Genomic DNA, 14303 nt, shown 5'->3' on the forward strand with positions numbered 1-14303 from the left:
TGAGCTCACTAATTTGCTTGTTATACAATTTAAATTTAAAATAACCCTTTGCTGAAGATATAACTCCGAAGTGGACAAATACCATATCTGCTGGAGAGATTTGTTACCCATGGGCCACCTCCACTCACAAGACATCTGGAATGTAATTGATGGAAAATATTGTTCAGATATGAGTATGCCCCTGAACTGATACCATCCAAAGTCATGGATCATCATAAACCAAACATGCAAAACGTTAAATCTATCATAAATAACATAAAGCTAATTGCATAATTAAAGACAAACATGAGGCCTACACTTATTTGAGAGGGTCAAAGCCACATAATCAACAATAATTATTAATTGAGCCTCACAGTCGATTATACTCACAGATAAATTGCCTTTGAACACACTTTGTCTGCAGGCACGTGTGTCAAAGCCACGTTTTGGTTTGTTTATTTTATGTGTCTTTTCTTGTTTATGGATTCCACACATTACTCACACCAGTCAAGCGTGTGGTAACACCGTGCGGTTCAAAATGGCCCCTGGCAGATTAACAAGTGGTGAAGTGCCAATTCCCAAATCAATCCACCAGGTGGCGTGCAAATACCAGCACAGAAACTCTGATCAGTCTGGGGATGTTCAGGGTCATTGGGTTGAAACTGAAGTAAAAAAGGATGACATGATGTGATACTAGTTCCCAACCTGCATCAGAGGCAGTTGTGGAATCTAACTATGTACTTTTACTCAAGTACTCACACTTAAATACAATTTCGAGGTATTTGTAGACTGCTTAGTATTTCAAAAATGTTTTAAGAAGAAGACGGACCTTTATTGACCTTTTATGAGGACACTAGTTTTAGGAAGGCCCTACATTGTTTTTACTCCATCATATTTATTTGACAATATAAATTTCTAGTCCCTGCAATGTAATCAGTGCCCAAAATGTGCAGGCAGTGCTTGTATTAAAGAGTCGCAAGACAAAAACATTAGAAACCAGTTTGAAGTCAAATACAATTGAACTGGTATGAACTGTGTTTTTTGTTGGCTTCGGTTAATGTGCTTTTTGTTTAAATAACTTACAATTGTGCTGAAAACCAATTTCCCTATGGGGACAAATAACTTATATCTACCTTAAAATAATGCACATGGTCATCACCATCACATTATGCCATGGTTTAATGAAGGGGGGGGGGGGGGGGGGTGTTACAGACAGTCCCATTCATAATTGCCTTACAGTTGAGTAACAGCAACAACATGTCTAACTTCAGTTAGTCTATCGGCATTTCTGACCCCCACTGATAAGAGCATCAGTCAATTAATCAATGGAGGGTTAAGCAATATACTGTGTGGATCAGTGTCATGAGATACCATGAGACTCAGGGGCAAACACATAAACAAACACACACATACATTTAGCTGCATGTCTAGTAGCCAAATGTGTGTTTCAGGCAAGATGAATGAAACATTCTCTTACTCTTTCGATATCTGTATTGGCATCCAAGAGGGCACATTTGCATTTGTTGTTTTTTAACATGCGGGGAATCAGATTATGGACAAATCTAAAAATAGTAGGACTAGTAAATGTAATTGAGCCAATATAATTGTTTTCCACAGTCAAACTTTACATTAAAGTTTTAGGATGTGGATTATTTTTGGTTATTACAGTAATATTAGGTTAGAATTAAGATAGATTGGATGTACATTAAGCACACTGTACAAAAAAATACAGGGGATTTTACAGTAAATTACTGGCAGCAGAGTTGCCAACAAGTTACTGTATTTTTACTTTACAGTAGCGATCCGGTATTTTGTTTACATTATCAAAATCAGTGCTGTATTTTTATATTACTGTATATTACTGTAATTGTGTATGTTGTATACATATAGGCTACGCCTAAGGATAATATTCCCACAATGCAGCATAATAAAGTACAGTATCACACTGTATTACAAATTCAAAGTAAATTACTGTGGGTAATATAGCAATTTACTGCCTCCATTACAGATCTTTTTTACAGTGCATGAACCAAGGTTATTTAAATTAAGTTATAAATAGCCTTTGCAATGTTGGAATTAAGGTCAGGGTACGGTTAGATGATGCGAGGGAAGATACAGAATTTAGGAACTGTCATTGGCAACAGAAAAGCGCGTGTGTAGCCTAAACGCTACGTCCGTGCGTACGCGAGAGCCGTGTGTGCGGAAATGCTTTCGTGGCTTGCAGCGAGTGTTTCTCTCCTCGATTCCTGAAGTCACATCTCCCTACAGGAGCAGTGCGTTAAAGGCGTTCAGCCGTAGGCTACAGTATCCTCACACGGTGCACCACCTAGAGAGACGGGGCTGTTGCCAAAGCGCAACATACAGGAACTGCGACGTCAGAGAGAGAGAGAGGGAGGGAGAGAGAGAGGGATAGAGAGAGGGGGGTGGGGAGGAGAGGAGAGAGAGGGAGTTTACTGCTTGTCCGATGTGCGCTATCAGCTACTGAAAGCTGGACACACGAGCGGTGCGAGGACACTGATAGAGGGGAGAGATAGGGTGGGGGAACGGAGACCCTTGTGGTTGTCGGCGGTGACAGTGGCACAGATGGGCGCGACTCTCCTCAGTTGAGCCGGACACCGACCCAGCAGCAGCGGTCACCCGATGCTGCCTGAATCCAGCTGACCACCGCCGGATAACACACATCCTACGAATGACACTTGGCTATAAGTAAGTTGAATTACAGCCTCCTTAATTTCTGTTCCTCTATTCGGTTAATTGTGCTGTGTTTGTTTAAATTCCCTTCATGTGATTGAGTGACTCATATAGGAAGCACATATCAACATCTGTCAATCGTGTGTGTTTTAATAGGAGTGTCAGCAGGTACAAACTTTTACAGCCCTCACACTGTCAGGCTTTATTTACATCATCTACTGTGACAGAAGCTATCTCTATAGGAGTTAGCATAACTGTAACCAGCATCCTATGGCGGTATTATTGAGCAGAAAAGGAGCATTCTGGGCTGGGACTTAACTGTAACCTATGTTACAGCTAACAGTATGAGTGTACACCTCAGTCATATGTGGGTTGTTTGCTTTGGGCAGAGCGTGAATAGCAGGCATTCAGAACTCTGCATGGCCGTTGGTCGGGACATAAACTGCATCTGTTTATGACTTCAGTTTCTTAAGCAATATTATAATGGTACAAGAAATCTACAGCAATGATAGATCATTACGTAGGAGAAACACATTCTACAGAGCTGCAGGACTCAGAGAGGGAAGCACAATGGAAATTTGGGAGTGCCAGCACATTTTTATATTACACTTGAGGCTTTTTTTGCCCCTGTTGTTTGTTATCCAGAGCTGTGAGAGCTGCCAGGGGGTCCCGAAAGGACATTTTCTCCAGGATAGAAGTGTCAGCAGGCACTGTGGTGTAGGGGATTGATTAGGTGTACTTTTAATTACAGCAGCCACCTGACAGCCATTCTGCACACTATGCTGGAGGGAAAAAACTAAATAAACTCAACGCACACATCCTTTATCTGTAAATGTATTGAATATATAGGTCTCATTTTCATAGCACATATATACTGTGTCAACCTTTCTATCTCTCTCCCTCCTATCTTCCTGAAACAGTGTTTACTAGATGTCTATCTTCATGGCGATCCAAATACCAAAGTGAGGAAAGGGAAACGGAAGAAGGGGTTGCTATGCAAATCCTGACCTGCTGTGGGGCAGAATGAATGTGTTAAACAAATACATTTATCGGAACGTATTTTTGAAAAATAGACTGGAAAACCCATCTTTTCTACCTTTCTGTCAACAATTAGTAATCTTTATAGTAACACAGCAAAGTGTTTAAAAAATACTAAAATATAATAGAAAAACAATAACATGCTATGATTGGAAAAAACAAACATCTATAGTTAATTTAAAGATAATTCAATAAAAGGCCCAGACGAACAGAACAATGTAAGGCTCAATTTGAAACTGAAAGTTGGAGCAGATATTATGTGGTTCATAAAACCTGTGTATTAAAGCTTCGACAGGAGCAGACCTCTGCCAGATGATCTAAATCAGAAATCTATTTTGGCCAATTAACCATTCTGTGAGGTTTACACATACTTAAAAATAAAAGGCAGCAAGTGCTTTCCTGTTCTCTATACTTATCTAGAATGATAAATGATACTTTGGACTATCATGTACACAAATTCATATGATCACTTCCAACAAACGCTCAATATGTTAACCTGAACTGCTGCCTCAGAGAGCATGAAGTGCTTATTTCCTAATGTCCTCCCTGTCTGTGGCAGCTGGCACCATGCTCCCCCGTAACCTGCGAACAGGTGGTTATGACCTGCCGGGGGTGGAGTCAAGCGACGTGCCTCTCATTGGCTACCGGCCCTTACTGTCTGACAGCGGCACCCCGAGCAACCAATCAAGGAGAGGGAGCGGCAGCGATGAGTTGGAAACTTCACAGGTGAGTGTTTTCCTTTCGCCTCAGTGAAAAACATCCATCATTGTGTCACTTGAGTGTCTTACAGAAAGTGATATGAAGTTTATTTCTCACAGCTTTGCTCTGTGCTGTTTGAGAACAGACAATCTCCGGCCTTCTTTATTAGTTTTTCTTCTGTTCACACAGTAAAGTGATGTGACGGCACTGCTGGGGGATTAAGAGGACTTTGTATTTCTTATGGCTCTCCTGGTAGACACTGCTAACAGCTATTAGGACGGTTTTCTGTGAAACGGTACAAGCTGAGTTCCACAACCAGCTTCTTCTATAAACAGCAGATAAGGTCCGCTGGTTTTCGGACCCTGAGGGAATTAAGTCAGTGTGATACAGACAGGAAAAAGAAAAGAGATAGTGTTTGGGGAGGGGTGGTGGGGGTCTGTTTTGTTATTTTCTTTATACTGGATACATTCCTTTAGAGCAAACATCAAGCCAAACATTTAATATTCCTTAATATCTGCAAAACTACACTCCCGACAGCTTCAGCAGTGCTTTGTCATTAGTTCTCATTAGCAAATGTAAATGTTGACTAGGGTAAACATTAAACCTACTTAGCATCAGCATGTTAGCATGTTGACATGGGTATTTAACTCACAGAGCAGCCAGGCTTTAGAAACGTTGTCCTGTTTAAGTGTAATTTGTTTTCAAGACATTTTCCGCACTCTTCTGAAAGTGTGTATTAACTGACTCCGGGATAACGTCTGTAAAATTGATTTAAGTTGAACCAAAAGGCAGGAAGGTAAAAGGTTCATGACAGGGGCTATTTTCCCACAATCTGTCACCTCTGTTAATCTTTAGTGACTTAAAAGTGAGGTTATCAGAAGTTCCTAGGGTTTAGCTTCACACATAGATTGTAGAGTTGTTTTGAAACGTTAGCCCTAGAGAACTTTGTGGACTTATATTGCAAAGTTTTAATCAGGTACATCTATAGCTGAAAACAGGATGTATTCTCCCTTGCACATGTGGTTTACTTAAGACCTCAACAATAGCTGTATTTGTAATACATTTTCTCTGAGTCATGGTGACCTACTGACCAACTCTCTTACCCCAACCACACCTGACCTGCATATGGCTCTTTGGTTTTACATCACACCGGGCCTAGAGAAACACCTCACAGCTAAAAACAGAAATTACACTTACTCTCTTTCCGAATAAGCAGACGTCCTCTGTGCTTGTGTCACAAGGCAGCTGCTGGACCACGCAGTAAATAATGTATGTGGTGGCTTGGCCTGTGGATGCGGTGTACAGCTGCTCTCCCTATAAACAGTATCCAGTATCACAGGCTGTCTCCAAGGACCGGCTGTCGAGTGGAATCCGATACGGCCACTTGCTGATTCTTTAATGAGGGAAACTTGGATGTGTGAGTCAAAATGCTAGAAGTGAAAACCTTGAGTGAACAATGGAGCCTCTAGGTGAAAGAAACTAAATGTTTTCAGGTTCGAATTGATCGATTGAGATTAAAATCAAGCTTAAAACAAGTATGATAGCAGATTGATGATTTTGCTTCTCCCCTTTTTTTGTATGTATTTTTCCAATTCAAAATATACATATTGACAATATTTTGAATGCAGCTGCAAAAGATTGGACAGCTAGGAAAACTCAGAATTGTATTGAGATATTCAACACAGCAAGAGATTCATCAGCCAGAAGGCAGTAATAGGTTTCTGTAATGCATGTTGTCTTAATAGACCTCAATATAATGTTTTCTGTGGCCATTATGACAAATAGCTTCCAAGTTGCATGGCCAATAGTGTGTGTGTATAACACTCCTGATGAGCAGGTGGCACCTTGTATGGTGTGTAAATGCTGACATTTGTGTAAAAAAAGCTTTTAGTGGTTGCAAGGACTAGAAAAATATCTATACAAATGAAGTCTCTTTACAGTTAAGAGATGTTTTTGAGACCTTTCTTTTGAATGAGAGACACTGATGATTAAGAGCCCCTTGACACTAATGTCCTTTTTTGTTAACGCCAGCCTGATACGAAAGACTGGACTTGGCCGTGGTTTAGGAATAACATGTTCACTAATCACATATAGGTGTTTGGTCTCCATATACTTCGCCTGGATAGGTACCGACTGTTTGCCCCTATAAACACAATTTTGACAGACTTGAACAAGTTAATGGCTGTTATCTGGATATTTTAGTGAAAATGACTCACTGAAGTAGAATTTGATGAGCCAGATTAAGTCAACTATTCCCTACAAATTAACTTGCAGAACATCACAGACTGATGATATCTTACAGAGTAATCGTATCCAAGGCAGGATTTTTCCTTTAAGGGGAATAGAACAGCTTTGACCTGAATGCCACCGAGTTTTACTTGAAAGAGAATAGATAACGGGCACCGAGGGATACATAGATGAAAGCGTGAGAAGAGGAGCAGAGAGAAAGATAGGAAGGAAGGGTTGGGGTCTTGGAACACTCAAAAAACAATGGTTATCTTTAAATAAGCTTCAGAAGATGTATTTATGACCCCTTGTTCAGTGGAAGTACTTGTGTAGGGTTTTAAATAAGGACTGCTGCGGTGTGTGTATTTGTTCAAATCCAAAGCGCGGAAACCGAGCTATATGGATTTATTTAAGTTAAAGATTAGAGCTGGATGTTTGATGAAAATGGAGAGTCTGCTTCCTGCCCACTGCTTTTCTGGTGCCGTCCAATAACTGGCGTAGTTGTTCAGGAGGAGAGGTTGACGCAGCCTCGGCTTGTGATAGAAGGAGAGGGGGAAAAAATAGCTTCACAACACGACAGCACGTCCTGCTTCCTGTGTTTGTCTCCACTTATTATGTACTTCCTGCAAGCTGATGGGGGTGGGGAACTTGAAGAAAAAAAGGGGAGCTTAGGGCCTTGAGACAAGGTCCTATCTTTCAAAAGAACATAAACAAAGTCTCACATATAGCAATAACAATGGTACATGTGGGAAGAATCAATATTGGTTTTGATAATACTTAAAAACAACTAAATAACAGCTGCAGGGTTATTTTTCTACGCACCACAACCCATCATGCCACCCACCACTGTGGCCTATAATCATGCTGCTTATCTAGGAGCCTACGAGGCAGCTGAACTCCAAATTACATACATCTATAACACTTTGAAAAGTTCCTCCGCAGAAAGGCTGGTTCCTCTGACCCAGATTCAGTCTGGTTTAAAAAAGCAATCCTAATCGACACTCCACTGAAAATACTTTAATCTCAAGTAGCTCATCACTTCTTTCTGGAATAAGGAAACAGAGCAAAGGTTGAGTTATCTTTGTGTCTGTGATGTAAAAGGCCCACAGGATCAGTGGAAGCTCTAAATCATTTTCACACTTTTATAAGCCGTAAGACAGTACATTGGAGGGAAACTTTTTACCATTTTATATATATATAATTTATATTTTAAGCCTCTTATACAAGTCCTTTTTAACTTAGCAAGACTCTTTAACCCTTTGATGCACACGCAAACCCCTTCTAAGGGACAACATGGGTAAAAAATGACCTGTATTGACCTACAATGTTATTTCATGCATGGCTGAGTGTTTCTTAGCTATATTTTTGGAAATCCATTTATTTAATCATTTAATATTCCAAGTATTCATTAAATATCTTGTTTTGGATCACCACACATCATTATTTTCAATCAACCTTTCAAAATGTAGGAACTAAAATAGTTGTTGTATTAATACATCAGGTTTGCACACATGGGTAAAAAATGACCCATGTGTGCAAGTGTGATAACAATGATAACAAAAAACATACTATAATAATAATTTTGTTAGAAATAATTATTTTATCAGTGATTTGGACCAAACAATATGTGGCTGGGTGGTGTGTGTGTTTGGTCTTTTTAGCCCACATGTTTCCATTGCCCCTGTAATGTGCTTTTGGAGGTGGGGCGTGCCATCCATGCGTCTCTTTACTCACTATATAGACACAAGTATTGGGCCTTTAACACATTACACCTACAGGAGCTTTTATGACATCCCATTCCAAATGCTTAGGCGTTAATGTGAAGTTGGTTCCCCCTTTGCAGCTATAACAGCTTCCACTCTTCTGGGATGGCTTTATACAAGATTTTGGAGTCTGTCTGTGGGAACTTTTGCCCATTCATCCAGAAGAGCATTTGTTAGGTCAGACACTGATGTTGGATGAGAGGTCCTGGCTCTCCATTCTAGTTCATCCCAACGCACAGTTTTGGTGCTGATATTAATGCCCGAGCTGGAACTCTGCAGTTATTGAGTCAGCAGAGCTTTGGCCACTTTTACGCACTATGCTCCTCCGCATTGTTCTGGGGAAGAGTCCCCACAATGGTCAGGTTCTTCTCAAGGAGCTTCTCAGCCAGAGGGAACCTGGTAAAGAAGTTGTCCATTGTGATGTTGCGATATATAATAATATCGTACACTAGCAGCATTTGGCCAGTTCCTTCTGTGTAATTTGACATAGATATGAAGTCTCTTCCTCACTAGTAATGGATGACAAGGTCAGGTAATGTTCAAATATGATGTACTGTTATCTTTCACAAGTTATCTAATATCTTCTTAAGTAGAAGAAGTGTAAAATAAGACTTACATGAATCAGAAGTGCAAAAGCAGCCTGTTGAGTTGTGACAAGTTTGGCATGTGAAAAGTTGCCCACGGTAAACATGTTCCTAACTGCAATCGTTTACAAATAAAAGCTTCCTATCAAATTCCTTAGTGAATACATGCTTGGTCCAAATCACTGTAAAATAATTATATATAACTAAATACTTTTTATAGTATGTCTTTTTTTCTTTATTTATCATACTTTTTGACCCATGTATGTAAACCTGATGTAGTTCATAAATTAAGAAAGGGAGAATGAAAATAATGATGTGTGGTGATCAAAAACAAGACATTTAATGAATACTTGGAATATTAAATGATTAAATCAATTCATTTCCAAAGATATATCAAAGAAACACTCACCAGTGCATTTGAAATTGTAAGTGTGCCTTGTATCAAAGAGTTTATATAAGTTCTTAAAATAAATAAAGCTCTTACATGTGTTGAGTAGGGAGTTTAATAACTGGAGATGGTGATGTCAGACTTTGCAAAGGTTTTAAGTCAGAGTAAATACAATTAACTTTGTGTGTGGTCTAGCTTTTTAGGATGACTAATGCAGGGTAGCAGACTTTTGGCGCCACTTACTGCCTGTGGAGTAGTTTGGAAAATACGATAGTTTGTGGGTTTTTTATTTAATTATTTTTCACACATATTTTGTGCATATTTAAACACTTCTCACAAGCACTTTAGGCTGAGTCTTAGACTAAATTAAGCACACATCCATCTGGAGGATTGCAGTTGTATTGTACGTAAGGCTGTACTAATTAATATTTTTTATAAACATTGGCTAAAGGAGAAAAGTAATGAAAGTGTTGCACATAGTGACAAGGTTTTAGAGAATTATCACCAGCTCCATTGAGCATTTTGGCGCTTTAAGCACATGCTTTTGGTTTTAGAAACATTTCTGTTGTTATACGTCTCACAGTTCAATACAACCTAATTTGCAGTTGAAACACAGACACAGACAGAGCTGTGAAAGTCTCCACTTAGTTAACATTGCTCTGCAATGTCATTAGCCCCTTAAATAAACACAGCTTGCTTCCTGGTTCAGTGGCCATCTGAACATTTATTACCTGTAAAGACTACAAGTCTCTTACTGCTCAAAAAGCAGGCCAGGCTTTAGATTAAAGTATGAAGCCTTCTCAGTTTATTGTTGTTTTGCTTTGTGCTGTATTGAACAGGATACTCAGTCAAACTGGTTTATCTGTATGGGAAGGTCATATAGAAAGACAAAGAGAGCAGGAGAGAGACTCAAAGAGAGGGGGTATTGTTCTGGAAATAGCTTCAGGGCTTCTGCGTATGACGTATATGTGTGTCTATTTGATGAGGGTCTGCATTTGTGTGAGCAATTTGTCTGTCCATTGGTGTAAAAAGAAACAAAAAATGAGTGTTGTGCTATCAACACTAACATATCCCTATCTGTGTTTGTAATGTGTGTGTGTGTGTTTAATGGGTGTGCCTAGGTGATGCAGGCTAGCGGGGGCGGGACTTAGCTCCTGCTTCAGGTGTGTCTTTGTGATAGAGCCACAAGGCATTGAGAGGCAAACAGTAAAGACATAAACACACAGATCTAGGTCGACTGACAGGTAAATAAAACGGCGGTCGAATTCAGAAAGAGAGAGAGAAGGAAGTGGGAGCAACAGATGAGAGAAAATGGAGAGAATGAAAAATCGATTCATACCTTCCTCCTGAAGATTTCCAGGAAGATTAGGGATTGCTACCTGTCTGGACTTGCAGAGGGAAAGGTAACTTGTGTGTCCAATTCTTTTTTCAGTCTTTCTGAGCTTGGGGAGATTTAATTGGAAAGATAGAATTGCAATTGTAGATTTGTTTAGAAGCAAGCAGCGATAGCAGGTGGAAAAACAGGTTTGATACACGGATTAATGAGTGCAGTAGGATCCTTTCTGAATGAAAGGAGCGCCTGCTTGGAGTTTTGACCTTCGACCAAGTCAAGCCAAGGCAATTTGAAATAGGCTAATAGGGGGCGAACAAGCGCTTATTACAGCTCATTCGACTTAAGTCAAACATAAAAGATGGTCCTTCTGCTTTCTGCATGAATATGTTTCTTGGCTCATTCTGTGACGGACTTTGCATGAAAGAAAGCGTACATGTCAGCCTTGGCTACAAAGATATAAATAAAACTGGTCAGGTCATGACTTTTCCTCTTTATGAGCGGAAGACTTATCAGTCAGAAGGTTTTATAACATGTTATGCTTTGGGTGTAGTTTTCAAGTTGTTGCTCATGTGTTTTTGTAGATCAAAACTGTTGACTAATGACGACGTACGAACAGCTGGAAATTTTTGCCAGACAACCAGTATGACTTCACTGTGTCTTGCTCATGCATTTTCTATGATGGAAAAAGTCACCGATGCGAACGCGTCACTGCCAGACGATGTGTAAAGTGATAGTGATCGATGGATTTCTAAAATGCATCGGCCAATTTGATGTAAACAAAAGGCTCAGCCACACCCACCTCCGACAACAACAACAACAACAACAACAACAACAACACAAGACCCTTATTCTGAAGTGTGTTGACAGTTCTCTTAGCATAAGAACTAACACAAGACAACAACTACATCTAAATAACTTGGAATATATGAATGAGTAAAACATGCCTGTATCATCTGAGAAACACAAAAGCTGATTTCTGGAACTCCGAAACACTAGTAGAAATGCTTATAATTCATGCAAACTCAAAACATTACACACTGTTTTTCTAAGAAGTCGCAGGCAAAAAAGGTGAAGGAACCTTTGGTTATCTAAACAAAATGTTGTGTTGTAATAGCCAGTCATGTGCTTTGTTTAATGTATTAAGTAAAAGATAAACAACATAAGGAAAATGTGTAATAATTAACATATTTGTCTCTAAAATGTAGAGAAGAAGAGGTATAAAGTTGTATATGAATACTCTGTAAAAAATACTTTAAACTGTACTTAATTATACAGACCTCAACTAAAGATATTCATTATCACTGGGTTTTAAAGATATATTCACCATATTTCGCTAATAATGTCAGCAAAAGCAGGTTTTCTTTGTCTCTGGATTGTCTCTTTGGCTGTTTTGACATTATTGAAATTTCTCTGCAGTGCTACTGTATTTCTCACACTTCTTCTTACTATTAAAGTGCTACGAGTCATCGGCCGCCTGCGACATGACTTAGGCTGCATCTACACGGAGACGAAAACGAAAACTAACCGAATTCGATATCAAAAAAGTATTCCGTCCACACGGTATCGGCTCAAGAAACGTGTCCGTCCACACGAGACCGCTGGAGACGCTGTAGTACATATGCTGGGCCTGTAAGTGGCGCCACAAAATACACCAAAAGCAGTGAAGAAGAACCCCCCCCCCCCCCCCCGAGCATGGTTGCCTGGTTGCCCTTCTGTTTATTCTCCCCGGTGAATTTAGCAACATGTAGTTCATGTAGTTCTCCATGTCCACTTGTTGCTGATGGTTGTGGTAGAGGAGCTGTAGATTTTGCACTAACATCTGTAGCATGGTCAGCAGCAGTAGCTACTGACCATGCTACAGCAGTGAGCAGCAGAGGTGGGGAGAGGCGGGGCTATGGCTTCATCGTTATCAAGAAATGATCGTATAGGACGTACACACGGAGCCGTTAGGCCCCGCAGAGCGTTTCGTCCGCAGATCTACCCACCTTGGGAGCCGTTACCGTTTGAGGGCTCCGTTTCCGCAATTCCGTTAGAGAACAGTAGCAGATACAACCCGTTTCGTGTCCGTGTGGACGGGGCTTTAGGCCTCAGGATCGAAGAACTGCACGTGTCACTGTCAACATAGTTGTTAAGACTGGGCACTAATTCTGCCAAGACAAATTCTTAATAATTGTACCTGTCTAGAGGCCTTTGAAGTGTTTTTTTAGGCTGCACAAAGGCTTCATATTAAGCTTCACTGAATCATGTATGAGTGATTGTTATTAATTAGCATCCATTTGACTTGTAATTGCGTAATCTGTGGAGTTTTCTGGTCTCTGTGGGATTGATACCTGATGGCTATCACCACCAACAAGGCAAACTAAATTGGAAGATAATCTAGATATATTTTTTTATTGAATTCATAATTTAAACTCTGATTAACCATAATGTTAGTTTATTTATTTAACCAAGGTTCAATATAATGTTCAATATAATATCTGAAATTATGTGAAAGTTGTTGTGGCTTATAAATGCTTTACATGTGTGGGACTTGTTAGACTTTATAATTAAAATATGAATCTTTGCATATTGTGCATACAGAGCCAATACAGTCCTGTAACACAATATGTGTTCTCTTTTGCGCCCAAAATGTAAACAGAAAGTCATATTTTGGGACTGTGAAAGCTTAGCATTATTCAGCTTCTTCAAAATTAACATAAGTGATGCACATGTGTCCACCTGCTACATTATTTTCTTCAAACTTTTCAACATTTCTTGTGATATACTAACATACATTTGTAGTTTCTGCATCATTATACCATGTAAATCATAAATTATGCAGTATATGGGTCAGAATTAAGTAAGTGAGTAAGCCGACCAACCACAGCCTCAGGCTATACACTTAATGATTATATGATGTGTTGCTTTACTGCTGATTTGCTTGTTTGGAACAAAACCTTTTCCTAATATGACAAATAAGTTAAGCTTGTGTTTTGTTTGGTTTTCTAGGCAGATCCCTCACCAATGAAGACCACCTGGTACTGTCCTCTGGATCTGGTAAGGCCAGTTGTGCATGTAACATGTTCAACATAAGGTGCCTGTGAGCCAGTACAAGTATAAATAGGGTAACTGTGTCAGGGACTTTCCTCCAGGCTAAAACAGGATCATTAGAGCTCCATGTAGTGTGTTAGAAATGAGTTCAAAGCAGCTTGATTTTATGCTCTTTTTTCTACATGGATATTGTGTGTCATGTAGAACGGATTATACTTTTCAAGGTGTAAATCTGTTTAGTTCAGTAAAAGGACATGATTACATTTAGTATGTAGAATCAGTAGCCTACCAGGAGAAGAAACCATCTAGTTTTTGACCCACACAAGGAAATTCCTCACAATTCCAGTATCCTTATCAGAATCCACTGTTAATTGATACACTCTTTGCCACACAACAACACTGCTTTAATCTGGTTTCACTGCTCTACAGTCCACTGTGGTTGAGGAAGAGGAAGATGGAGTGATATACACAGTGGTGGTGAAACAGCAGCATGGCACCCCCAACAGTGTGACGGTGAGTCATGTGTAACTGAATTGAGGCAAGGGGTTAAATAAGTATCATATTTGTTGTAA

General features: G+C 39.7%; 2 protein-coding genes across 10 annotated transcripts in view; one reads left to right on the forward strand and one right to left on the reverse strand.

Annotated features, from left to right (window-relative positions):
- Positions 1 to 14303, reverse strand: part of phf1 (PHD finger protein 1) — a 30034-nt gene that overhangs the window by 15580 nt on the left and 151 nt on the right. For 2 of the 8 annotated variants that reach the window (XM_079693923.1, XM_079693924.1), the window contains exons 1-2: positions 370 to 512; positions 83 to 135 (exon numbers count right to left, since the gene is read on the reverse strand). The exons of 1 other annotated variant lie outside the window; for it this stretch is intronic. In XM_079693923.1, the coding sequence (XP_079550049.1) occupies positions 83 to 135; positions 370 to 474 (158 nt within the window). In that variant the 5' untranslated portion in view covers positions 475 to 512. Of the gene's footprint in view, positions 1 to 82; positions 136 to 369; positions 525 to 14303 lie in introns of those variants that run through there. 5 more of the 8 variants (XM_079693920.1, XM_079693925.1, XM_079693922.1 and 2 more) reach the window with 5 other exon arrangements.
- Positions 2413 to 14303, forward strand: part of rgl2 (ral guanine nucleotide dissociation stimulator-like 2) — a 31154-nt gene continuing 19263 nt past the window's right edge. The window contains exons 1-4 of one of the 2 annotated variants that reach the window (XM_079693918.1): positions 2413 to 2685; positions 4268 to 4434; positions 13690 to 13737; positions 14161 to 14244. In XM_079693918.1, coding sequence (XP_079550044.1) covers positions 4276 to 4434; positions 13690 to 13737; positions 14161 to 14244 — 291 coding nt within the window. In that variant the 5' untranslated portion in view covers positions 2413 to 2685; positions 4268 to 4275. Of the gene's footprint in view, positions 2686 to 4267; positions 4435 to 10539; positions 10772 to 13689; positions 13738 to 14160; positions 14245 to 14303 lie in introns of those variants that run through there. The other variant, XM_079693919.1, reaches the window with a different exon arrangement.

Source organism: Notothenia rossii (genome assembly GCF_949606895.1).
Source record: "Notothenia rossii genome assembly, chromosome: 7".
NCBI lineage: Eukaryota > Metazoa > Chordata > Actinopteri > Perciformes > Nototheniidae > Notothenia > Notothenia rossii.